General features: G+C 41.8%; 2 protein-coding genes and 1 non-coding gene across 3 annotated transcripts; all 3 read left to right on the top strand.

Moving 5' to 3' along the window:
* The first annotated feature begins 368 nt into the window (after positions 1-368).
* Positions 369-428, top strand: LOC134575941 (U7 small nuclear RNA). The gene has a single exon (XR_010085784.1). It is a non-coding gene; the product is annotated as a U7 small nuclear RNA (small nuclear RNA).
* Positions 429-1817: 1389 nt separating this feature from the next.
* LOC134575813 (protein C10-like) lies at positions 1818-9928 on the top strand. The gene is made up of 4 exons (XM_063435235.1): positions 1818-1913; positions 3674-3769; positions 8816-8992; positions 9657-9928. Exons 2-4 carry the CDS (start codon positions 3703-3705, stop codon positions 9797-9799), a joined length of 387 nt encoding a protein of 128 aa, XP_063291305.1. The 5' UTR covers positions 1818-1913; positions 3674-3702; the 3' UTR covers positions 9800-9928.
* A 4566-nt stretch (positions 9929-14494) lies between these two features.
* On the top strand, positions 14495-15599 carry C10H12orf57 (chromosome 10 C12orf57 homolog; the record flags this gene model as incomplete). Its single annotated transcript, XM_063435338.1, has 2 exons — positions 14495-14663; positions 15328-15599. Coding segments are annotated over 2 exons (312 nt in total), but the record flags the coding sequence as incomplete, so codon positions are not given.
* Between the last annotated feature and the right edge of the window lie 10503 nt (positions 15600-26102).

The following is a 26102-nucleotide window of genomic DNA, read 5'->3' as shown; positions in this document are numbered from 1 at the left end:
CTTCCCACTGCAGACAATGTGCCTTTAAGAACCTCCCCACCTCCACTCCGGCTACAACGTGAGCAGCTCCGGTCTCCTAGCAACACTTCGTGAGAGGGAGGGGCGGGGTGCCTCGAGAGATAGCCTGATGACGCAACGCTTTTTAGCCAATCGTGCAAGACAAATTTGCATATAACAAAATGTCGAATTCTGAAAGCCTTTTGAGATTTTTATATATTTTACTAAGAAAAAAAAATTATTTTAAGCAGATAATTTTACGTTTAGGTGTCGCAGATTGAAAGATTGACAAAACAGTAATTTACTAATGTCTCTCCGCAATCTTTATACGGGATTGTTGGAGCTGGGTTCTGTGAGCTGACGTCTTTTGGTAGTGATTATAGCTCTTTTGCTTTTTGTCTAGTAGGTTCCTGCGGGTAGCGGGAACCACCCCATCTACTGGTTAAAAAAATAGAATGAGATGTGAATAAGATTTCGTTAAACATTTACTAGAACACAACGTTCTGTAAATATGTTACTGAACATTCTGAGATCGAACCTTTTCGAAAACTTTGTGAGTTTAGATTTACTCGCTAATATATAGTTGGTGAAATTACCATTGTTGTCTAATGAACTAAACATTACGTAGACGAGCATTATTTATATTTACCAGTTCAGCGAGTTATGGCTTCTATTACATTCTCAGTTTTAGAAATATCCCTGCAAGTGATATAATAGTGAATTCGGCAGCCGAAATGAAAAATCTCTGCTAGGCTGCTAGAAATTCTAATTTGTGGGTTTTTTTTTTAATCTAAAACTTGAACTTTACGGTCAGATTTATTCACTAACGTGAGAATTGCTGGGGATTCAAAGTGACTTTAAAATGTTAAGGCCAACATAGCCAAACTAGAAAGCGGATTCATTTCGACAATTTGATTATTTTGGCCTAAATGTTTAGATTCTCTTTGCATTCCCAGCAATTTTCAGTTTAGTGAACAACCCAGTTTGATTCCTGACAATTTACAATGAATTAGGTAAATAATCCTGGGTTTATTCACCAATAACGACAAAAGACACGATATAGCCCAAGATGCGTTAACTGGAAATAAATCTGAATATATAGAATTTGTCCCTCCTCAGACGGTCTGTATTTTACATACACTGATTAAACCATACATTGGAATGGAATCATCCTGAGAGATGATGTTTCTGCAGTTCTCCCAGAATGCCTTGCTGTATATGCAGATGAGCAGACAGGTAGCATGTTTCAGCTAAATTCATGTAGAATCTTTTGCCATTCTCCTGGGTCAATGGATTAAATCCCCTCCTGCACTACATGGAACATACCGCAGGGAACCACTTTTCTTGTGCAGACCATCAGCTGGGCGATACACTGGGTCCAGCATTGGGGTTGCTGTTCTGACCAGACCCCACGTTTAGCTATTGCTCAATCTGTAACTCCCACCAGCCCAAGGCAGCACTTTGACAGCCAACACAAGATCCAAGACCCTGTTTCAATAAAACAAATAGGACTGACACCTTTTTATTTTGTATAAATAATTGTTGCTATAAAATGGTATAAAAAGAAATATATATTCAATCTAGCTATACAAATTATATACAGTAAATGATGTGTGTTTTCCATCTAAACGACGGATGTCATGGGAGAACAAACAGGGGAAAATAGAAAGACAATCTTTGATGTTTTTAGAATAAATCTATCTATAATAATAATAATAATAATAATAATAATAATACCGGCCATTAGAGGGTTAATTACATATTACCCAGACGCCTTTGCTGTGGCTGACGTGCAATATGACCTCCGGCAGGTAGAGGGCGCGCTCATCACCGGTCTCTGGCAGCAAACCGGAACCCGCTGCTCCATGTCCCAAACATACAGGGGTTTAGTATAGAATAGGCACCTATTGTAGAAGGTATGGGGATTAATGGTCAGACGGAGAGACAGACTGACTGCTGTTACTGTATAGAGAGAGAGACAGACTGGTATTACTGTGTATATATATAGAGAGAGAGACAGACTGACTGCTGTTACTCTATAGAGAGAGAGACAGAGACAGGCAGACAGACTGACTGACTGCTGTTACTGTATATATATATATAGAGATAAACTGACTGCTATTACTGTATAGATAGAGACAGACTGACTGCTGTTACTCTATAGAGAGAGAGAGACAGACTGACTGCTGTTACTCTATAGAGAGAGAGAGAGAGACAGACTGACTGCTGTTACTCTATAGAGAGAGAGAGAGAGACTGACTGCTGTTACTGTATATATATCTATATAGAGAGAGAGAGACTGACTGCTGTTACTGTATATATATCTATATAGAGAGAGAGACACTGACTGCTATTACTGTATATATAGAGAGAGAGACACAGACTGACTGCTATTACTGTATATAGAGAGAGAGAAACTGACTGCTATTACTGTATATATAGAGAGAGAAACTGACTGCTATTACTGTATAGAGAGAGAGAGACTGACTGCTATTACTGTATATAGAGAGACAGACTTCTATTACTGTATAGAGAGAGACTGCCATTACTGTATATATAGAGAGAGACAGACTGACTGACTGCTATTACTGTATATATAGAGAGACAGACTGCTATTACTGTATATATAGAGAGAGACAGACAGACTGACTGCCATTACTGTATATATATATAGAGAGAGACTGACTGCTGTTACTGTATATATAGAGAGACAGACTGCTATTACTGTATAGAGAGAGAGACAGACTGACTGCTATTACTGTATATATAGAAAGAGACAGACTGACTGTTATTACTGTATATATATAGAGAGAGACAGACTGACTGCTATTACTGTATAGAGAGAGACAGACTGACTGCTATTACTGTATAGAGAGAGAGAGACTGACTGCCATTACTGTATAGAGAGACAGGCAGACTGCCATTGCTGTAAAGAGAGAGAGACAAACTGATATTACTGTATATTTATTTATAAAACATTATTTATTTATAAAATATTTTTCCAGAAAAGATACATTGAGATTTCTCTTGTTTTCAAGTATGTCCTGGGTATAGAGAGAAAGACAAACTGCTATTACTGTATAGAGAGAGACAGACTGCTATACTGTATAGACAGAGACAGACTGTCTGCCATTACTGTATAAAGAGAGAGACAGACTTGTATTGCTGTATAGACAGAGACAGATTGCTATTACTGTATAGTGAGATTTACTGACTGCTATGGCTGTATAGACAGAGAGAGACAGACTGCTATTACTGTATGGAGTGAGAGACGGACTGCCATTACTGTATAGAGAGAGAGAGAGAGCTACTGATATCACTGTATAGACAGACAGGTTGCTATTACTGTATAGAGAGACTTACTGACTTCTATTACTGTATGGAGAGAGACAGACTGCTATTACTGTATAGAGAGAGACAGACTGGTAATTTTGTAGAGAGTTGGAGACAGGCAGGCAAGCAGACAGACAGCTGCTGTGTTGATAGGGTGTATATTATATACAGTATGGAGATGGATGTTCAGACCGACACACTGACTACTGCAGAGTGAAAGACTGGCAAGCAGAAAGACTGCTGCCATATACAGAGACAATCAAGCAGCCATACTGCTACTGTAAAGAGAGCTACACTATGTTGAAAAACTTGAACTTGAACATTTGTATGTATCTACCTACAGAAACTGTGTACCAATCAACTAATAGTGAAATGTCCAGCCTTCAACGTCCTGCACCACAGTCACAGACAGTGTCACTCACACTGGAGCAGGTGAAAGGTGAGTTAAAGATCGGTGCACCAGGGACCATGTTTATACAGACTGGCTGCCAGTGTTCATGTGTGTAAGCTTCTTGTTTATACAGACTGACTGCCAGTGTGCATGTGTGTAAGCTGCATGTTTATACATACTGACTGCCAGTGTGCATGTGTGTAAGCTGCATCTTTATACATACTGACTGCCAGTGTGCATGTGTGTAAGCTGCATGTTTATACAGACTGACTGCCAGTGTGCATGTGTCTGTAAGCTGCATGGTTGCTATGGGATTTATAGCCTACAGTAGCTGGATCATTATAGGTTACCAATCCATCTCTGTAGGTTAAAGGGACACCATAGTCACCTGAACAACTTCAGCTTAATGAGGTTGTTCAGGTGAGAACTATAGCTCCCTGCAGCCTTCCTCATGTAAACACTGTATTTTCTGAGAAAATACAATGTTTACATTGAAAGCTAGGAAGACCTCCAGTTGCAGTCACTCAGAGTGAACCAGAGGGACTCAGATCTGCTGTGCACGAGCATCCTGTGATTCAGTATCTCCTCCTCATTGATTCAATTAATCTCTATGAGGAGATGCCGATTGGCCAGGGCTGTGTTTGAATCATGCTTGCTCTGCCTCTGATCTGCCTCCTTGTCAGTCTAAGCCAATCCTATGGGGAAGCACTATGATTGGATCAGGCTATCACATGTCAGCAGACTGCTTGGTTTTCCTGAGTCTAACAGCATGCAGATTTACAGCTTCTGGCTTGAATACAGTAAGATTTTGACTATATTTAAGGAGGCATGAGTGGCCCAAGGGGGCTAGATGGCCGTGTTAACACTATAGGGTCAGGAATACATGTAGTTGCACTGGTGACTATAGTGTCCCTTTAATATATAGATTGCCATAGCTGCAGATTTAGCTGGAAAGGATGAGTCAGTCAGTTGCCTTGAAGGTGAAAAGGTGCGGTAATCAACAATTTGTGTGTGTAAGTTTTAATTTTCCAATACTGTTTTCCCTTATTTCTGTGTATTGTCCAGGGAGCTGTTAGCTATTTGACAATTATTGGCAAGAGCTGTTCAAAATATTCGAACATGCATATTTATAATAAAAAAATAGTCATAGTCACAGCAGAACGTGTTCGAGAAGCATAATATTCATAGTGAACTCAATAGAAAGCAGGCAGTGATGGCAGTTTGCTGTTTGTTTATCTACAATAATTTATTTAAAAAAAAAACAGAAACACAAGAAAAAGGGCTGCACCTAAGATATACACTGACAATATTAAACCCCTATTTATAGATATAAAAACAATAAAATAGTCCCTAGTCAAGTGAAAGCTTCTTGTCTTGGAAGAGTATGTAGGCTAGGTTTCAGAGTTCCTTGGTATAACCCATACATAGCATAAAAAAACAAAAAGCGGAAAACTACAATAGTGCAAGTTGTCAACTAAAAACAGAGTGGATGTTGTAAAATTACGATGGGTTACTCACATTTAGTGGAGCTATAGCCTGCTCCATTGTGTAGAGAGTATAATGGTATAATCCCCACTTACATGATATGATGCAAGTAGGTGTTCACAATGGGAAAGTTGCCAGAAACCCAGAAGAGAATAAAAAAGCAACAAATAGTGCTCTCTATAGGATAAAAAATGGCTTAAAATAAAAATAATTTATACTCACAAAGGTAGGGCAGACCAACTGCTCTATGAATTAGACTCTGGTGGTATGATCCCCACCTAGGATACTTTAGAGTGGATAGAAAATAGAAAATGCCAGGAGCTTTTAAATACCTATATACTCGAGTATAAGTCGAGTTTTAAAGCACATTTTTTGTGCTGAAAAACCCCAAGTTGACTTATACTCGAGTCAATTGTCTGTATTATGGCAATTTACATTGCCATAATACAGGCAGGGGGCTGTGTAGGAGGGGGGCTGGCAGGGAGCTCTTACTTACCTCTCCTGCAGCTCCTGTCAGCTCCCTCCTCCTCCACGCCGGTCCGGTCAGCACCTCTTTCAGCTCCCAGTGTAAGTCTCGCGAGAGCCGCGGGGTCATAGCGCGGCCGCGAGACTTACAGTTGGAGCTGACAGAGGTGCTGACCGGACCGGCGCAGAGGAGGAGAGAGCTGACAGGAGCTGCAGGAGAGGTAAGCGCTCTCTGCCAGCCCCCCTCCACTGAACTGCCAATGCCACTGGACCACCAGGGAGTGAGAGCCCCCCTCCCTGCCATGTATCAAGCAGGGAGGGGGGACGAAAAAAATAATAATAAAATAATATTAAAAATAATTACCGTATTTATTCGAGTATAACGCGCATTTTTTTTAACCGAATTTTAATTTAAAATTAAGGGTGCGCGTTATACTCGAATAAATATACCTTCCAGGACCGCCAGGCTCATTACAAGCCCGGCGGTCCTGGGGGGGTGGGCAGCAAGCGTTTACTCACCTCCGTGCAGCTCCTCCAGCTTCCCAGTGTAAATCTCGCGAGACCTGCGGCCAGCTCTGACGCTCTGACGTCGGGTCTCGCGAGATTTACACTGGGAAGCTGGAGGAGCTGCACGGAGGTGAGTAAACGCTTGCTGCCCACCCCCCCAGGACCGCCGGGCTTGTAATTAGCCCTGCGATCGGTTTTTTTTATTCGAGTATAACAAGCACCCTAATTTTAGATTAAAAATCGGTATAAAATTTTATACCGATTTTTAATCGAAAATTAGGGGTGCGCGTTATACACGTGTGCGCGTTATACTCGAATAAATACAGTATATATAAAAAAAAAATAATAATAATATAACAAAAAAATTAACCCCTTAAGGACACGTGACATGTCATAATTCCCTTTTATTCCAGAAGTTTGGTCCTTAAGGGGTTAAAATAATAAAATAAAAAATGCCCACCCCGCCACCAAGGCTCTGCAACACATACACAAACACACACTGCATCACAGACACTCACACTGCATCACAGACACTCACACTGCATCACAGACACTCACACTGCATCACAGACACTCACACTGCATCACAGACACTCACACTGCATCACAGACACTCACACTGCATCACAGACACTCACACTGCACTCATACACACACACTGCACTCATACACACACACACACTGCACTCATACACACTGCACTCATACACACACACACACACACACACTGCACTCATACACACACACACACTGCACTCATACACACACACACACTGCACTCATACACACACACACACTGCACTCATACACACACACACACACACACTGCACTCATACACAAACACACACTGCATTCATACACACACACTGCACTCATATACACACACTGCACTCATACACACACACACACACTGCATTCATACACACACACTGCATTCATTATATACACACTGTAAATAAATATTACATTAATATAATTTTTTTAGGATCTAATTTTATTTAGAAATTTACCAGTAGCTGCTGCATTTCCCACCCTAGTCTTATACTCGAGTCAATAAGTTTTCCCAGGTTTATACTCTAGTATATACGGTAAATAAAATGTAATTGGCACAGTACACAAGTAAAGTCAACAAAAATCCTTCATTAAATAAAATACAAAATAGTAACATCCACAACGCGTTTCACCAACAAAGCTTTATCAAATGGAACTTTTTTTCCCCTAGTATTTAGTTTTTTATCCATTTGCTATCTGTACAATGCATTTTGTATGTTTTTTTGTTCTGTAGTGTTGCCGTATGTTAACGTCCAATCTGTGTAACTTGAAGCTGTTTGGGTCCTGTGTTCAGCCATACTCTTGACTTGTTATCACAGTAAAACGGACAATAATGTTACTTCTTTTTAAGAAGTCAACTTGACGACATATACCTATTCATACTGTCGGGCTTCCCCTCATTGCCCATCTATTTCTTGGACACGCATCACGTCTTCATGCTGATGGGCAGTATTTGAGAAGTACTGCTCTGTGCTATGTATCATTCATAGTTTATGTATGATTAATTAAGTTTTTTGAAGGAGCTACTCTGGTGTACCACCCATCAACATGAAGAAGTGAACATTGTCCAGGAAACAGGGTGGTGGATAAGGCAGCCATATGCCCAGCTCATGTTGAGCAGGCGACAGCAGTGAGAGTTTAGTGGATAAAGAGTTACGGTATGTTTTTAGAACTTTAACTACAGTCATTCTAGGGAAGTGAGGCAACTTTGGGCAAATCATTACTCTGAGAAATGAGTTACTATGTGATGCTCTTCCCCTTTTCCTTCAATAGCATATTTTATCTAATGTTGTAGAAAGTTTTATTTTAAATCCGAGTTTCTCAAACAAGTCCTCAAGACCCACCAACAGTCCAGGTTTTTTAGTATCTCCATTGGTATAAAACAGGGAAATACATAAATCCTGGACTGTTGGTGGGCCATGAGGACTGGTTTGAGAACCACTGTTTTAAAATGCTTTTTTTGTTCTATGTATTCTATTTCCGTTTCTTTGTTATGACTAAAGTTTTGTTTATTGTTTTTATTTATTTATAAGTCTTTTTCAGGTTTATTTTTTATTTTTTCTGTTTAAGATTGTGGCATTTGAAAGTCCAACTCTTGCATTATTAGTGATTTCGACATGTTTCCCAGTATTTCTCCATTTCTTTGTGATTGTGAAACTGACTGCTTCTAGACAGAGAGAATTTGTTCTGGAGTGAAAGCTGCCTTTAGTGTAAAAACTTTTTTTTTTTTTTAGCATTTTGGAAAGATTTTTTTAATTTTATTCAAAAACAATAACTGTCAAATTAGAACACTGTTCGACCCAATGTGTATGTAAATGGATGAAGGAATCTGTCATAGACTAAAGGTAAGGATGAGTTTTTCTATTTTCTTTCTTTATTTCTTGTTTCTTCTTTTTTTTTTTTTAACATATACTTCATTTAAAAAAACGACAATTTCCTTTCAAAACTTGAGAAATGGATTATTATATTAAAATATAGTTATGAGTTATCACCTGTCCTTTAAATAGCGAGGGTTTTTAGTATTTTGGTGGCTTGAGGCTTCCATGTTCTCTCCCATTCTCTTACATGTCTGATCTTATTAATAGAGGCGTTGGGGGAAGTCCTAGATGCTTTACAGTCCCCAGCAGGCAGTGCCCGTCTAGAGGAAGCACGAGAAAGCTCTGGGAATGATCTGGGAAAGGTACTTCAGCTACTTCTGCCAACGGCTGTACAAATTCAACAAGATGTCCTGCAGAACTATGGATTCAGCCCTGATGGGGAGGGTAAGTAAATGAAGTGAATGAGTTAGGGGTCACATGGGCTGAGTGCCTTGCGGGGTAAGGATTAAGTTTAAAGATGAGTGTATGGGAAGAAAAGGTTAAGGGTAATATGTGTAAGAAAGGGTTAATGTAGTGGGCAAATAGGTAAATCCCCATCTGTTGCAGAAAAACCATCCCTAAGAAATCACAAAGCATTGTTGGAGATGTGACTTTTGCCCTCCTCTAGGGTATGGGTGAGAATACACGTGAGTGAGTGTAGGGAATAGGATAGAGAGGATATAGGTTGAAAGGGTAAGATTGGAATACTGGGTAAAATATAGGGTGGCTGGATATCTTAAAATATGTTAGGGGTGTAGTGCAACGTGAGTGAATGGGATAGATTGGATGAAAGGTGACTGAATGTGGAAGACAATTCTAAGATGGGTTGATGGGTAAGTGACTGAGGTAGATTGAGCTAGAGGTAGGTTGAAAGGCAAGTGTATGGAGGTAAATGGGTGTGGAGTGGGTTGAAGAGTGAGTTGATGATGGTGAATGAGAATAGGCTATGGGCGGGTAGAAGAGTGAGTAGATAAGGGAGTCTGTTGGGATGGCATAAAGGGGCCAGAATGTGAATGGCTACAAGGTGTGTTTGAGGGTAATCACTGCAATGTTTTCTCACCATCTGTAGGTGTTCTCAGGTTTGCTCGCCTTGTGAAGTCCTTTGAGTCTCAGGACCCCGAGATTGCAGCCATGTCCAACAAGCTGAAATCCTTCTTTCTACCTCCATTACCCCTTCCTCCACATGCCGGGCATCCAGTCCCATCATCCTGAACTCCGGAATAGCAAAGTATCTTCAAACTAGACTTTTTCTCCATTCCCGAGTCCCCAGCTGTTTCAAACCCTTCCCAGTCGTTTAAGTGTTAATACCTGTCCTATTATTAAATGTTTCTATTTATCTTCTGTACAGAATTGCAATCTCTCCTTATAACCCTGCTTCCAAAACGCCTTTGCAAAATCAAGGTTTGTTTTATACTGGGCAGGTTTGGATTGATATAGTATGGTCCAAAAAAAAAAAAAAAAAGCTGAAGTCTGTATATTGGTCTCACATACGATGCAGGGAAAGTATGTGATTGTTATATTCACTTCAGCAGGGTCCTATATCCTATATCATGTAGCATGGGATTCTATGCTCCAAAAAGTTTAAGAAAGTGGCAGTTCGGAGGTTAATTCCGAATTAGCAAACTCTCCTAGTGGCAGCGTAAGGACTGTGCTACTGAAAATTGTTGAAAGGTATGTTTCATAATCCTATTGATTGTGCAGTGTCTGTTTGAGGCCATCATTACTTTTTTCTTTGGTAATGACAGTGTGTGAGTTAATGGCCCTGTAATGGGGTGGGCTGTAATATTTCACTTGCCTCTAATGGTTGAGCTTAGCTGTACAACATTTCATTTCCAAAAAGTGGAATATTCAATAGCACATTAGTGCGCTTTTATTAACTGCTGGATAGCCACTAGGGGGCTCTATTGGGTTTTTAAATTATATCCTGCATCAAGTAATCAAACTCATTACTCTAACTGGACCCCTTGAGTAGCCCATAGATTTCTTTCCTGCAGCAAGTTCATGATTCTTACAATGAGGGAGCATTCTTCATGCACTGTCCATCAGTATGTAGATGTGATGGCAGCTTTGATAGTCCTAGTTTTTCCTGTGGTTAGGACATTGTTACTTACCATCTATTGCTGCTGTCTACAGAAGGATGTGCTTGTTTTTGGTTTTACTTGTATATGCAAATCACAGTTCCACAACAGTGAAGACTGTTCATTTTCTTAACTTCCTAATACGTGGTTTCCTCAGGATTATCCAAAGAACACGCTGGAATATATCAATGCTGACTTGACTGTTCATAATTTAGAGAGACGTTGGGCAAGAACTACAGAAGTAGCAGTAATAGAATAATTGGGACTGTCACCATGGAAACCAGGCCAATGTTACTCAAATTGTAGAACTTTGCACAATTAGTTTTTCTATTGGAAACACTCCTGTAAATCTCTATTGTATCTTTTCTTATACAGAACTGATTTGTTAAAGGGGCCAGGAGTGCCCAGCAGGCCCCAGGTAAGGTGTCAAACCTTTTACAAACAGTTTTATTACTTACAGTAGGAAGCGCCAAGGCACTACGGACATCATAACCACTACAGCACACTGTAGAGGTTATGGTGCTGGGAATGTTACTTTTACAGATAAAATGTATCGGCGTCTGTTTTCCAGATCACTCAGTTTTTGCAGGTTGTACATTGTGCAGGATCATTAATATTGCTACATGGTATCGTGAACTTCCACTTGCTTATTTTTCATTGTTTATATTCTGGTCTATTTATCACACACACTGCATATTTTACTCACCTGACTACGTTTGTTGTACTGTCTGTATTAAGCATATTGTATATCCCACATTTTACATGCACTGTGCACATTCCACTCTCTGTTCTGTGTGTTGCATTGCATATTGTACTGTACAATTTTTTTTGGCTTTACTCAATGACACATCGCAAACACCCACTAAGATATACACTTTCATTGCATATACACCCAAAACACACACATATTCAATGCAGATAATGTACAGCTGGTGGTGGCAGCATGATTGTTAAATGTTCATTCCATAATAGGTCCCCCCCTTATTGTAATTTAGGGCTCCCACCTGCAGCTCATGGGTGGAGGTCGGCGGAGGACAATAGGTCTCTTCATCCCCCCCCCCCTCATTGTCTTTAGGGCCCACATCCGCTGCTCGGGGGGGCCTTCATCTACCCACACAAAGATGGCGGCGCCCAGGACCTAGGTCCGCGCACAAAATAAAGATTTAAAAAAGGTAATATGGGGGGCCTAGGGCATATGGGTATTACTAGGGGGGAAATTAGATGTAGTGGAGTTGGGGGGGGGGGGGGGGGAGGGGGAGGGCAGGGGGGATGCAGCCATGACAGTGCCACTTTAATTTTAAAAAGTGTCAATTTCTATGAAAATATGCACTTTTTGCAAAATGAAAAGAAGAGGACACACTCTTCACACATAAAGCTGTTCATCAAGCTGAAATGCTTTAGGGGTCTGGAGAGTCCCTTTAACCCTGCATTCTTTGTGAATTAACCTGGTGCTTAGTCAGTATGTTGTTAGACAAGGTGACTCTCGGGTGGCTCAGTTTACCTATAGCATCCCTAATTTGGGGAATTTCCTAGTGGAGGAGGAAGAAGCGTGTCCTTATTAATAACATTTTGCAGCTGCTACACAAGCAGTAACGAAATGCCTGGGAGTAGAATAAAAAAAAAACAAAAAAAATTATTGTGTTTTTTTTCTTGGTGTTTTACACACTAAGCACACGACACACTGCTTATTACTCTCTCTGCTTTTTGCATTACATACTCTAATACTCTTATCTGTCTCTCTGTATTACACACTATCGACATTGTTTATTATTATTTTATTGCTGATATAGCGCCAGCAAATTCCATAGCGCTGTACAATATTTACTAAAGGTGCCACTTTTTCATTAAAGTGAGAATTGTCAAATTCAAAGTGAATTTCTAATTTAAGACACATATAGCCAAATGTGAAGCACTTCTCACTTTATTAAAAAAACCCAGTTTGTGATCAGTGGCCCTCTGGGAAGTGTTACAACTATCAGCAGAAAATAATCACAAGTCAATAAATGTTAAAGGTTTTACTGATCAGTGACCAAAATGATTAAGACAAGCATGGAAATATGCCCTACGTATATCCCAGCCTCCCCTCTGTATATTGCACATTCTGCTATCTGTTTTGCACACTGTATATCCAACTCTCTGCTCTGTGTTTCCCAGCCTCCCCTCTGTATATTGCACATTCTGCTATCTGTTTTGCACACTGTATATCTGTATCCCAGCCTCCCCTCTGTATATTGCACATTCTGTTATCTGCTTTGCACACTGTATATCCGACTCTCTGCTCTGTGTATGCCAGTCTCCGCTCTGTATATTGCACATTCTGCTATCTGTTTTGCACACTGTATATACGACTCTCTGCTCTGTATATCCCAGCCACCCCTCTGTATATTGCACATTCTGCTATGTGTTTTGCACACTGTATATCTGACTCTGCTCTGTGTATACCAGCCTCCCCTCTGTATATTGCACATTCTGCTATCTGTTTTGCACACTGTATATCCAACTCTCTGCTCTGTATATCCCAGCCACCCTCTGTATATTGCACATTCTGCTATCTGTTTTGCACACTGTATATCCAACTCTCTGCTCTGTGTTTCCCAGCCTCCCCTCTGTATATTGCACATTCTGCTATGTGTTTTGCACACTGTATATCCGACTCTCTGCTCTGTGTATGTAAGTCTCCGCTCTGTATATTGCACATTCTGCTATGTGTTTTGCACACTGTATATCCGACTCTCTGCTCTGTGTACCCCAGGCTCCCCTCTGTATATTGCACATTCTGCTATCTGTTTTGCACACTGTATATCCGACTCTCTGCTCTGTATATCCCAGCCTCCCCTCACTGTATTGCACATTCTGCTATCTGTTTTGCACACTGTATATCTGACTCTCTGCTCTGTGTATGCCAGCCCCTTCTCTGTGTCTTTATGGGGGTGGAAGTGCATTCATTTTTTGTATATTGTTCCCCTGGGGGAGTCTGGCAAATTCAGGGTGCGGCCAACAATTCTTGCTAGATTTATGTTTTAAAAAAAATTCTGTACCCTAGATTCACTTTGTTTTTTAATTGCCTTGGGCCCTAATAGACATTTTCCACACTCTGAATGCTTTAAATCTTATATATATAGAGGGATGCTCACTAAATTGTGCAGTCCGGACAAGTGGATGTTTTAGGCTAAAAATTAACATTTTGATTAAATAGCTCAGTTCTGCACTTTGTCTCCCTGCTAAATGTGTGTATTTCCCTGCATTCTGTCTGTGTGCGCGTATATCCCTGCATTCTGTCTGTGTGCGCATATATCCCTTCATTCTGTCTGTGTGAGCGTATATCTCTGCATTCTGTCTGTGTGCGCGTATATTTCTGCATTCTGCCTGTGTGCGCGTATATCCCTGCATTCTGTCTGTGTGCGCGTATATCCCTGCATTCTGTCTGTGTGCGCGTATATCCCTGTATTCTGTCTGTGTGCGCGTATATCCCTGCATTCTGTCTGTGTGCGCGTATATCCCTGCATTCTGTCTGTTTGCGCGTATATCCCTGCATTCTGTCTGTGTGCGCGTATATCCCTGCATTCTGTGTGTGTGCGCGTATATCCCTGCATTCTGTGTGTGTTCGCGTATATCCCTGCATTCTGTCTGTGTGCGCGTATATCCCTGCATTCTGTCTGTGTGCGCGTATATCCCTGCATTCTGTCTGTGTGCGCGTATATCCCTGCATTCTGTCTGTGTGCGCGTATATCCCTGCATTCTGTCTGTGTGCGCGTATATCCCTGCATTCTGTCTGTGTGCGCGTATATCCCTGCATTCTGTCTGTGTGCGCGTATATCCCTGCGCGTTGGGGGAAGTCCTAGATGCTTTACAGTCCCCAGCAGGCAGTGCCCGTCTAGAGGAAGCACGAGAAAGCTCTGGGAATGATCTGGGAAAGGTACTTCAGCTACTTCTGCCAACGGCTGTACAAATTCAACAAGATGTCCTGCAGAACTATGGATTCAGCCCTGATGGGGAGGGTAAGTAAATGAAGTGAATGAGTTAGGGGTCACATGGGCTGAGTGCCTTGCGGGGTAAGGATTAAGTTTAAAGATGAGTGTATGGGAAGAAAAGGTTAAGGGTAATATGTGTAAGAAAGGGTTAATGTAGTGGGCAAATAGGTAAATCCCCATCTGTTGCAGAAAAACCATCCCTAAGAAATCACAAAGCATTGTTGGAGATGTGACTTTTGCCCTCCTCTAGGGTATGGGTGAGAATACACGTGAGTGAGTGTAGGGAATAGGATAGAGAGGATATAGGTTGAAAGGGTAAGATTGGAATACTGGGTAAAATATAGGGTGGCTGGATATCTTAAAATATGTTAGGGGTGTAGTGCAACGTGAGTGAATGGGATAGATTGGATGAAAGGTGACTGAATGTGGAAGACAATTCTAAGATGGGTTGATGGGTAAGTGACTGAGGTAGATTGAGCTAGAGGTAGGTTGAAAGGCAAGTGTATGGAGGTAAATGGGTGTGGAGTGGGTTGAAGAGTGAGTTGATGATGGTGAATGAGAATAGGCTATGGGCGGGTAGAAGAGTGAGTAGATAAGGGAGTCTGTTGGGATGGCATAAAGGGGCCAGAATGTGAATGGCTACAAGGTGTGTTTGAGGGTAATCACTGCAATGTTTTCTCACCATCTGTAGGTGTTCTCAGGTTTGCTCGCCTTGTGAAGTCCTTTGAGTCTCAGGACCCCGAGATTGCAGCCATGTCCAACAAGCTGAAATCCTTCTTTCTACCTCCATTACCCCTTCCTCCACATGCCGGGCATCCAGTCCCATCATCCTGAACTCCGGAATAGCAAAGTATCTTCAAACTAGACTTTTTCTCCATTCCCGAGTCCCCAGCTGTTTCAAACCCTTCCCAGTCGTTTAAGTGTTAATACCTGTCCTATTATTAAATGTTTCTATTTATCTTCTGTACAGAATTGCAATCTCTCCTTATAACCCTGCTTCCAAAACGCCTTTGCAAAATCAAGGTTTGTTTTATACTGGGCAGGTTTGGATTGATATAGTATGGTCCAAAAAAAAAAAAAAAAAGCTGAAGTCTGTATATTGGTCTCACATACGATGCAGGGAAAGTATGTGATTGTTATATTCACTTCAGCAGGGTCCTATATCCTATATCATGTAGCATGGGATTCTATGCTCCAAAAAGTTTAAGAAAGTGGCAGTTCGGAGGTTAATTCCGAATTAGCAAACTCTCCTAGTGGCAGCGTAAGGACTGTGCTACTGAAAATTGTTGAAAGGTATGTTTCATAATCCTATTGATTGTGCAGTGTCTGTTTGAGGCCATCATTACTTTTTTCTTTGGTAATGACAGTGTGTGAGTTAATGGCCCTGTAATGGGGTGGGCTGTAATATTTCACTTGCCTCTAATGGTTGAGCTTAGCTGTACAACATTTCATTTCCAAAAAGTGGAATATTCAATAGCACATTAGTGCGCTTTTATTAACTGCTGGATAGCCACTAGGGGGCTCTATTGGGTTTTTAAATTATATCCTGCATCAAGTAATCAAACTCATTACTCTAACTGGACCCCTTGAGTAGCCCATAGATTTCTTTCCTGCAGCAAGTTCATGATTCTTACAATGAGGGAGCATTCTTCATGCACTGTCCATCAGTATGTAGATGTGATGGCAGCTTTGATAGTCCTAGTTTTTCCTGTGGTTAGGACATTGTTACTTACCATCTATTGCTGCTGTCTACAGAAGGATGTGCTTGTTTTTGGTTTTACTTGTATATGCAAATCACAGTTCCACAACAGTGAAGACTGTTCATTTTCTTAACTTCCTAATACGTGGTTTCCTCAGGATTATCCAAAGAACACGCTGGAATATATCAATGCTGACTTGACTGTTCATAATTTAGAGAGACGTTGGGCAAGAACTACAGAAGTAGCAGTAATAGAATAATTGGGACTGTCACCATGGAAACCAGGCCAATGTTACTCAAATTGTAGAACTTTGCACAATTAGTTTTTCTATTGGAAACACTCCTGTAAATCTCTATTGTATCTTTTCTTATACAGAACTGATTTGTTAAAGGGGCCAGGAGTGCCCAGCAGGCCCCAGGTAAGGTGTCAAACCTTTTACAAACAGTTTTATTACTTACAGTAGGAAGCGCCAAGGCACTACGGACATCATAACCACTACAGCACACTGTAGAGGTTATGGTGCTGGGAATGTTACTTTTACAGATAAAATGTATCGGCGTCTGTTTTCCAGATCACTCAGTTTTTGCAGGTTGTACATTGTGCAGGATCATTAATATTGCTACATGGTATCGTGAACTTCCACTTGCTTATTTTTCATTGTTTATATTCTGGTCTATTTATCACACACACTGCATATTTTACTCACCTGACTACGTTTGTTGTACTGTCTGTATTAAGCATATTGTATATCCCACATTTTACATGCACTGTGCACATTCCACTCTCTGTTCTGTGTGTTGCATTGCATATTGTACTGTACAATTTTTTTTGGCTTTACTCAATGACACATCGCAAACACCCACTAAGATATACACTTTCATTGCATATACACCCAAAACACACACATATTCAATGCAGATAATGTACAGCTGGTGGTGGCAGCATGATTGTTAAATGTTCATTCCATAATAGGTCCCCCCCTTATTGTAATTTAGGGCTCCCACCTGCAGCTCATGGGTGGAGGTCGGCGGAGGACAATAGGTCTCTTCATCCCCCCCCCCCTCATTGTCTTTAGGGCCCACATCCGCTGCTCGGGGGGGCCTTCATCTACCCACACAAAGATGGCGGCGCCCAGGACCTAGGTCCGCGCACAAAATAAAGATTTAAAAAAGGTAATATGGGGGGCCTAGGGCATATGGGTATTACTAGGGGGGAAATTAGATGTAGTGGAGTTGGGGGGGGGGGGGGGGGGAGGGGGAGGGCAGGGGGGATGCAGCCATGACAGTGCCACTTTAATTTTAAAAAGTGTCAATTTCTATGAAAATATGCACTTTTTGCAAAATGAAAAGAAGAGGACACACTCTTCACACATAAAGCTGTTCATCAAGCTGAAATGCTTTAGGGGTCTGGAGAGTCCCTTTAACCCTGCATTCTTTGTGAATTAACCTGGTGCTTAGTCAGTATGTTGTTAGACAAGGTGACTCTCGGGTGGCTCAGTTTACCTATAGCATCCCTAATTTGGGGAATTTCCTAGTGGAGGAGGAAGAAGCGTGTCCTTATTAATAACATTTTGCAGCTGCTACACAAGCAGTAACGAAATGCCTGGGAGTAGAATAAAAAAAAAACAAAAAAAATTATTGTGTTTTTTTTCTTGGTGTTTTACACACTAAGCACACGACACACTGCTTATTACTCTCTCTGCTTTTTGCATTACATACTCTAATACTCTTATCTGTCTCTCTGTATTACACACTATCGACATTGTTTATTATTATTTTATTGCTGATATAGCGCCAGCAAATTCCATAGCGCTGTACAATATTTACTAAAGGTGCCACTTTTTCATTAAAGTGAGAATTGTCAAATTCAAAGTGAATTTCTAATTTAAGACACATATAGCCAAATGTGAAGCACTTCTCACTTTATTAAAAAAACCCAGTTTGTGATCAGTGGCCCTCTGGGAAGTGTTACAACTATCAGCAGAAAATAATCACAAGTCAATAAATGTTAAAGGTTTTACTGATCAGTGACCAAAATGATTAAGACAAGCATGGAAATATGCCCTACGTATATCCCAGCCTCCCCTCTGTATATTGCACATTCTGCTATCTGTTTTGCACACTGTATATCCAACTCTCTGCTCTGTGTTTCCCAGCCTCCCCTCTGTATATTGCACATTCTGCTATCTGTTTTGCACACTGTATATCTGTATCCCAGCCTCCCCTCTGTATATTGCACATTCTGTTATCTGCTTTGCACACTGTATATCCGACTCTCTGCTCTGTGTATGCCAGTCTCCGCTCTGTATATTGCACATTCTGCTATCTGTTTTGCACACTGTATATACGACTCTCTGCTCTGTATATCCCAGCCACCCCTCTGTATATTGCACATTCTGCTATGTGTTTTGCACACTGTATATCTGACTCTGCTCTGTGTATACCAGCCTCCCCTCTGTATATTGCACATTCTGCTATCTGTTTTGCACACTGTATATCCAACTCTCTGCTCTGTATATCCCAGCCACCCTCTGTATATTGCACATTCTGCTATCTGTTTTGCACACTGTATATCCAACTCTCTGCTCTGTGTTTCCCAGCCTCCCCTCTGTATATTGCACATTCTGCTATGTGTTTTGCACACTGTATATCCGACTCTCTGCTCTGTGTATGTAAGTCTCCGCTCTGTATATTGCACATTCTGCTATGTGTTTTGCACACTGTATATCCGACTCTCTGCTCTGTGTACCCCAGGCTCCCCTCTGTATATTGCACATTCTGCTATCTGTTTTGCACACTGTATATCCGACTCTCTGCTCTGTATATCCCAGCCTCCCCTCACTGTATTGCACATTCTGCTATCTGTTTTGCACACTGTATATCTGACTCTCTGCTCTGTGTATGCCAGCCCCTTCTCTGTGTCTTTATGGGGGTGGAAGTGCATTCATTTTTTGTATATTGTTCCCCTGGGGGAGTCTGGCAAATTCAGGGTGCGGCCAACAATTCTTGCTAGATTTATGTTTTAAAAAAAATTCTGTACCCTAGATTCACTTTGTTTTTTAATTGCCTTGGGCCCTAATAGACATTTTCCACACTCTGAATGCTTTAAATCTTATATATATAGAGGGATGCTCACTAAATTGTGCAGTCCGGACAAGTGGATGTTTTAGGCTAAAAATTAACATTTTGATTAAATAGCTCAGTTCTGCACTTTGTCTCCCTGCTAAATGTGTGTATTTCCCTGCATTCTGTCTGTGTGCGCGTATATCCCTGCATTCTGTCTGTGTGCGCATATATCCCTTCATTCTGTCTGTGTGAGCGTATATCTCTGCATTCTGTCTGTGTGCGCGTATATTTCTGCATTCTGCCTGTGTGCGCGTATATCCCTGCATTCTGTCTGTGTGCGCGTATATCCCTGCATTCTGTCTGTGTGCGCGTATATCCCTGTATTCTGTCTGTGTGCGCGTATATCCCTGCATTCTGTCTGTGTGCGCGTATATCCCTGCATTCTGTCTGTTTGCGCGTATATCCCTGCATTCTGTCTGTGTGCGCGTATATCCCTGCATTCTGTGTGTGTGCGCGTATATCCCTGCATTCTGTGTGTGTTCGCGTATATCCCTGCATTCTGTCTGTGTGCGCGTATATCCCTGCATTCTGTGTGTGTTCGTGTATATCCCTGCATTGTGTGTGTGTGTTTTAGGCTAAAAATTAACATGCTGATAAAATAGCTCAGTTCTGCACTTTGTCTCCCTGCTAAATGTGTGTATATCCCTGCATTCTGTCTGTGTGTGCGTATATCCCTGCATTCTGTCTGTGTGCGTGTATATCCCTTCATTCTGTCTGTGTGTGCGTATATCCCTGCATTCTGTCTGTGTGCGCGTATATCCCTTCATTCTGTCTGTGTGCGCGTATATCCCTTCATTCTGTCTGTGTGCGCGTATATCCCTTCATTCTGTCTGTGTGCGCGTATATCCCTTCATTCTGTGTGCGCATATATCACTTCATTCTGTCTGTGTGCGCGTATATCCCTTCATTCTGTCTGTGTGCGCATATATCGCTTCATTCTGTCTGTGTGCGCGTATATCCCTTCATTCTGTCTGTGTGCGCGTATATCGCTTCATTCTGTCTGTGTGCGCGTATATCCCTGCATTCTGTCTGTGTGCGCGTATATCCCTTCATTCTGTCTGTGTGCGCGTATATCCCTTCATTCTGTCTGTGTGCGCGTATATCCCTTCATTCTGTCTGTGTGCGCGTATATCCCTTCATTCTGTCTGTGTGCGCGTATATCCCTTCATTCTGTCTGTGTGCGCGTATATCCCTTCATTCTGTCTGTGTGCGCGTATATCCCTTCATTCTGTCTGTGTGCGCGTATATCCCTCCATTCTGTCTGTGTGCGCGTATATCCCTGCATTCTGTCTGTGTGCGCGTATATCCCTTTATTCTGTCTGTGTGCGCGTATATCCCTTCATTCTGTCTGTGTGCGCGTATATCCCTGCATTCTGTCTGTGTGCGCGTATATCCCTGCATTCTGTCTGTGTGCGCGTATATCCCTGCATTCTGTCTGTGTGCGCGTATATCCCTGCATTCTGTCTGTGTGCGCGTATATCCCTGCATTCTGTCTGTGTGCGCGTATATCCCTGCATTCTGTCTGTGTGCGCGTATATCCCTTCATTCTGTCTGTGTGCGCGTATATCCCTTCATTCTGTCTGTGTGCGCGTATATCCCTTCATTCTGTCTGTGTGCGCGTATATCCCTTCATTCTGTCTGTGTGCGCGTATATCCCTTCATTCTGTCTGTGTGCGCGTATATCCCTTCATTCTGTCTGTGTGCGCGTATATCCCTTCATTCTGTCTGTGTGCGCGTATATCCCTTCATTCTGTCTGTGTGCGCGTATATCCCTTCATTCTGTCTGTGTGCGCGTATATCCCTTCATTCTGTCTGTGTGCGCGTGTATCCCTTCATTCTGTCTGTGTGCGCGTGTATCCCTTCATTCTGTCTGTGTGCGCGTGTATCCCTTCATTCTGTCTGTGTGCGCGTGTATCCCTTCATTCTGTCTGTGTGCGCGTGTATCCCTTCATTCTGTCTGTGTGCGCGTGTATCCCTTCATTCTGTCTGTGTGCGCGTGTATCCCTTCATTCTGTCTGTGTGCGCGTGTATCCCTTCATTCTGTCTGTGTGCGCGTGTATCCCTTCATTCTGTCTGTGTGCGCGTGTATCCCTTCATTCTGTCTGTGTGCGCGTGTATCCCTTCATTCTGTCTGTGTGCGCGTGTATCCCTTCATTCTGTCTGTGTGCGCGTATATCCCTTCATTCTGTCTGTGTGCGCGTATATCCCTTCATTCTGTCTGTGTGCGCGTATATCCCTGCATTCTGTCTGTGTGCGCGTATATCCCTGCATTGTGTGTGTGTGTGCGCACACGCACGCGCATACATCCCTGCGTTTTGTGTGCGTATATCCCAGCAATCTGTGTGTGAATATCCCTGCATTCTGTTTGTGAATGTGTGTATGTATCCCTGCACTATTGGGGGGGTGCATGTATATTCCTACACTCTGCTCTCCAGGGTTCATTCAGTAAATTATGAATTAGAAAGCCGATTTGTAAAATTTGGGTTAAAATAGCTCTCACTGTACCTGAGTAGGTTAGATTCAGATCGGATCATTTTGCCTGAATTTACCAGCTGGTTTTCAGTTATCTACAATGCACTGTTTATTGAACAAATCCTCATTCCCTAGCTATTGTGCGTATGTCTCTGTACTGTGTTCTCCACCCTGCAGTGTCTATACTGTGTGTGTTTTTTTTTTTAATCTTTGCTCTGTGCTCTCTCCAGAGCCCAGCCTATTGTGTGTTTGCCCTGCATTGTATTTTTCAGCCTGCTGGGGTTTATTTGGTAAACACCAAATTTCAGTGAATTAGAAACTGAATCTCAATATTCAGGCAAAAATAGCCAAGCTGCGACTGCAGAAAATTTCAAGATTTTCGAAATGCAGTTTTCAAATTAATATAGTTCGTGGTTTAGTGAATAAATCTGTCAGGGTTATTTACTAAACTGAGAATTCAAAGTGAATTTTTAAATTTTCAAAATAGCTGTACTGCAAAGCTTCTCTGCCCATACATTTGAAATTCACTTTGAATTCTCAGCTTAGTAAATATGCACTGTATATGTGTGCATCCCTGTAATATGTCCCCCCAGACGTCTGTGTATTTAACCCTGTGGGGTATGAATGCTTCACCCCGCATTGTGTTCCACTGCATTCTGCAAGGGTATGGCCTTGCATTGTGTGTTTAACCTGAACTGCGTTTCCCAGATCGTCTGTTGCTACATTGTGTTCCCAACCTATTGCGTGCAACATTGCGCTGTGTTCTACAGCTGGCTGTGTGCATGTGTGGCCATGCAATTAGGGATTTGACAGACAATTGTAGTTCTATAGATTTCTGTTTTAGTTGATTTAAAAAAATGACAAAATGTGTTATGAAAGACAGTATGCAGATAATTGATCTATGTCATTATATTACTATGTTTTACAAATACAATAGGATGTGTTTGTGATTGTGAAATATTTGCTTGGACAGAAACTGATATTTATTTAGTCACGTGTTGGATTACATTTTAAAGGTAGAAACACTCGGTTGTCTACTCTAATAATCCTAGTGTAGAAATCTGAGCATAGACCAGAGATCTAGGGGACTAAATGTATGTATAATGATTTGATTATTTCAGGGGGTGTATACATTTAAGTAGTATACCACTCTAATGTTGGGATACATATTTGTCCCTGTAATATCCTGCTTTGCCTCCTCCTGGATTATCCTTGCAGGATTAAAAAAAGGAAAAAAGGTCAGTGCAGAGCTGTGCTCATTGGCTGTGAGTAAGGCCGTATATCGGGTCTTGCTTAGCTCAGTGAAGACATCTGGTGCCTGGGGGTTTGACAAATTACTCTGAGTGAGTGGCAGTAGGCTGTAGTGGTTATGATGCTTGGAGTGTTAATTTATTGATAAATAATAACTTCTTGGCGTGGCTGACCGTGCATCTGCTTAGACGGATTTCAGTGGAGCTCCACATCTACTCAGCGTTAAAGCCGACTTTATTACAGTCACAAGCTCCGCAGAGACCTCTGCACAATCTCACCCCCCCTGCAGAAGACATTCCCAAATTGTCTGATGTGTCTACACTGCCAGCACCTCCCAAGATGACGAATGCTACGAGGTCTGTGGAGGAGGCCTCAGAGTAGTCCCTGGAGGATAAGGAGTTATTTACCTCTCCCCGGCAGAGTAAAGTTACCAGTAGGGATATCAAAAAAGCTGCCCATGAATCTCCTACCATCTAAACAGACCAAAGCAGTGCGACTGGACGGCATGTTCCAAGTGCTGAAACCGATGACCGCGCCAACTGCAGCACATTCGTACCTAATAATCCGTGCGGCTGCACGGGGGAAGACTCCCCTATCATTTGAGGGTGCCATAGGGTGGCGTAAGACCCTGCAACCGCTCTTACAACTGCTTAGCAATAAGAGCTTCCAATGCAGATGGGGGACCCCAAATCTGATTTCATTCACACATCAGGGAACGACATACCGAGCTCTGGCTTACTAGGAACTGGACCCACACCTATGTGCAGCGGGCCTGATCTCAACTCCACGCGTAGAGGGGACAAACCTCTCCCGACTGAACCCTTCTACAGTGGTCGAGTTCATTCCACGAGCATCCAGGCGATTACCACCTCCATGAGAGGAGACCTGAGGGGCTATAACTTTGATAGGATTATCTGAACTACCAAGGTACTGCCAAGACTGAAACCCCCCAGAAGTAGCTTGAAGCTAATAATGCTCTGCTCTGTTTCTTTACGATTTCTTCATTGTTAACAGATGATCTCTTTTCTGTTTCCCTATTATTATTGCCATTTATATAGCGCCAACAGATTCTGTAGCGCTTTACAATATTATGAGAGAGGGGATTTAACTGTAAATAGGACAATTACAAGAAAACTTACAGAAACGATAGGTTGAAGAGGACCCTGCTCAAACGAGCTTACAGTCTATAGGATTATATATTTTCTGTTCTCTGATGATCGTATGGGTCCCATTGACCTAGTTAACATTTACTCAGTACACGTACACCCTCATGTACCTTGGACTTACCATCCTATTTCTTGGTATACAGTACTCTGTCAGGGGCTTATCTGGCCTTATTTATACCTGTTCATCCCCCTCCCCCCACTGACACCTGACACCAGATGGCATATTACACATGTAGCATCAGGTGCGTGGTGACTCCCTGCTGCGGACTAATATAGCCTACTGAGTACCTAAACCCTATGTTGTACCTTTCATTTCTGGCAAGGGACCTATTAGCTGAACTGTGTACCTTATATCAAACACATTACACAAGCTTTCCTTATATGACTCCTTGACTTAATATCACACTTTACATGTCTATTTCTCATACCAGCTATGGCACACCCTCTAACTTAATCTGCATCTAGACATGACTGGCACACACAATGAAACTACCACTGTATCTTTTAAAATAAAAACTGTGCTTTTGTTACCTTTGCCATACCAATGTTTATATTTGTTTATTAATATGCCTATACCTGAAGTTGTGGCATTGTTTACACAACAAAAATAAGAACAAGAATTATATATAAAAAATAAAATAAGGAAGCTGCTCCTGGATTGGTGCAGAAGGCCGAGCTACAGAAAGCCCAAAAGGAGATGGGAGCTATCCAACAGAAGATCAAAGGATGGAGGAGAGAGAGAAAAGCTCAGGACGACCATCTACAGACCACTAAGACCCACTTACCCCACAGGTCCAACGATTACACTGAGCGGTGGCCTCAATGGAATCCCAGCATAGGTGTAATATCCACCTGCGGGGAATATAAGAGGTGGTAAAAGGAGAAGCATTACTGCCCTGTACTTAAAGGCTTGTCGCTTCTATGGGCCTAAAAGAAGGAGCAGACCCCTCCATGCTACTTATAGCATTCCGTGTACGCAAGGCTGCAACAGCTCCGGCTGAAGCACCCAGTGACACAATTATTGTTACCAGAGACATAGCAGGGTGACCTGCCATTATGGCCCGATCCAGAGCACTGAGTAGTATGAAGTTTGAAGATGAAGATGGTGACATTCTTCAGTGGACGTGCAAAAAAATTTAATAAAATATAAAGTTTAAACAAATAAATAACTTCTCTGGGTTCTGGAGACATTAATATACCACATTCTTGAGATTTATCACAATGGTGGAATTCATTTCACATCATAAATTCGCTCCAATAAATATTTACACAAAAGAGGAGTAGCCATTCATAACATGCAGGTAATGGTATATATCCCTAAAACATTTTTAATGTTGCAGTCTAATGCTACAACTATTTTTTTTTATTATTTTTTTCCCAACATCAATTTACACTCAATACCCCATAATGACAAATCAAGCAATAAAATATTTTTGAAACTTTGCAAATGTATTAAAAATAAGAAAAAAACACACCAAAACATCTCAATTTCTCTGGATCATCTTTGAGATGTGTCTATTCTTTGATTGGATATGATGCACACACCTGTCTCTATAAGGTCTCCCCGTAAATACATATCAGAGCACAAACCAAGCCATGAGGTCAAAGGAACTCTGTGGAAGAAGTTTAGAACAACCAGGACTCAATCAGGGGAGAAGGGCCTTGGTAACAGAGGTGACCAAGAAACCATTGGGGACTCTGAGCTTCAGAGATCGTGTGTAGATGGGAGTAACTTGCAGAAGCTGAGCTATC

The sequence above is a fragment of the Pelobates fuscus genome, chromosome 10, assembly GCF_036172605.1.
Source record: "Pelobates fuscus isolate aPelFus1 chromosome 10, aPelFus1.pri, whole genome shotgun sequence".
Lineage (NCBI taxonomy): Eukaryota > Metazoa > Chordata > Amphibia > Anura > Pelobatidae > Pelobates > Pelobates fuscus.
Note: the sequence above shows the minus strand (reverse complement) of the source record. Positions and strands in the feature narration are given on the sequence as shown.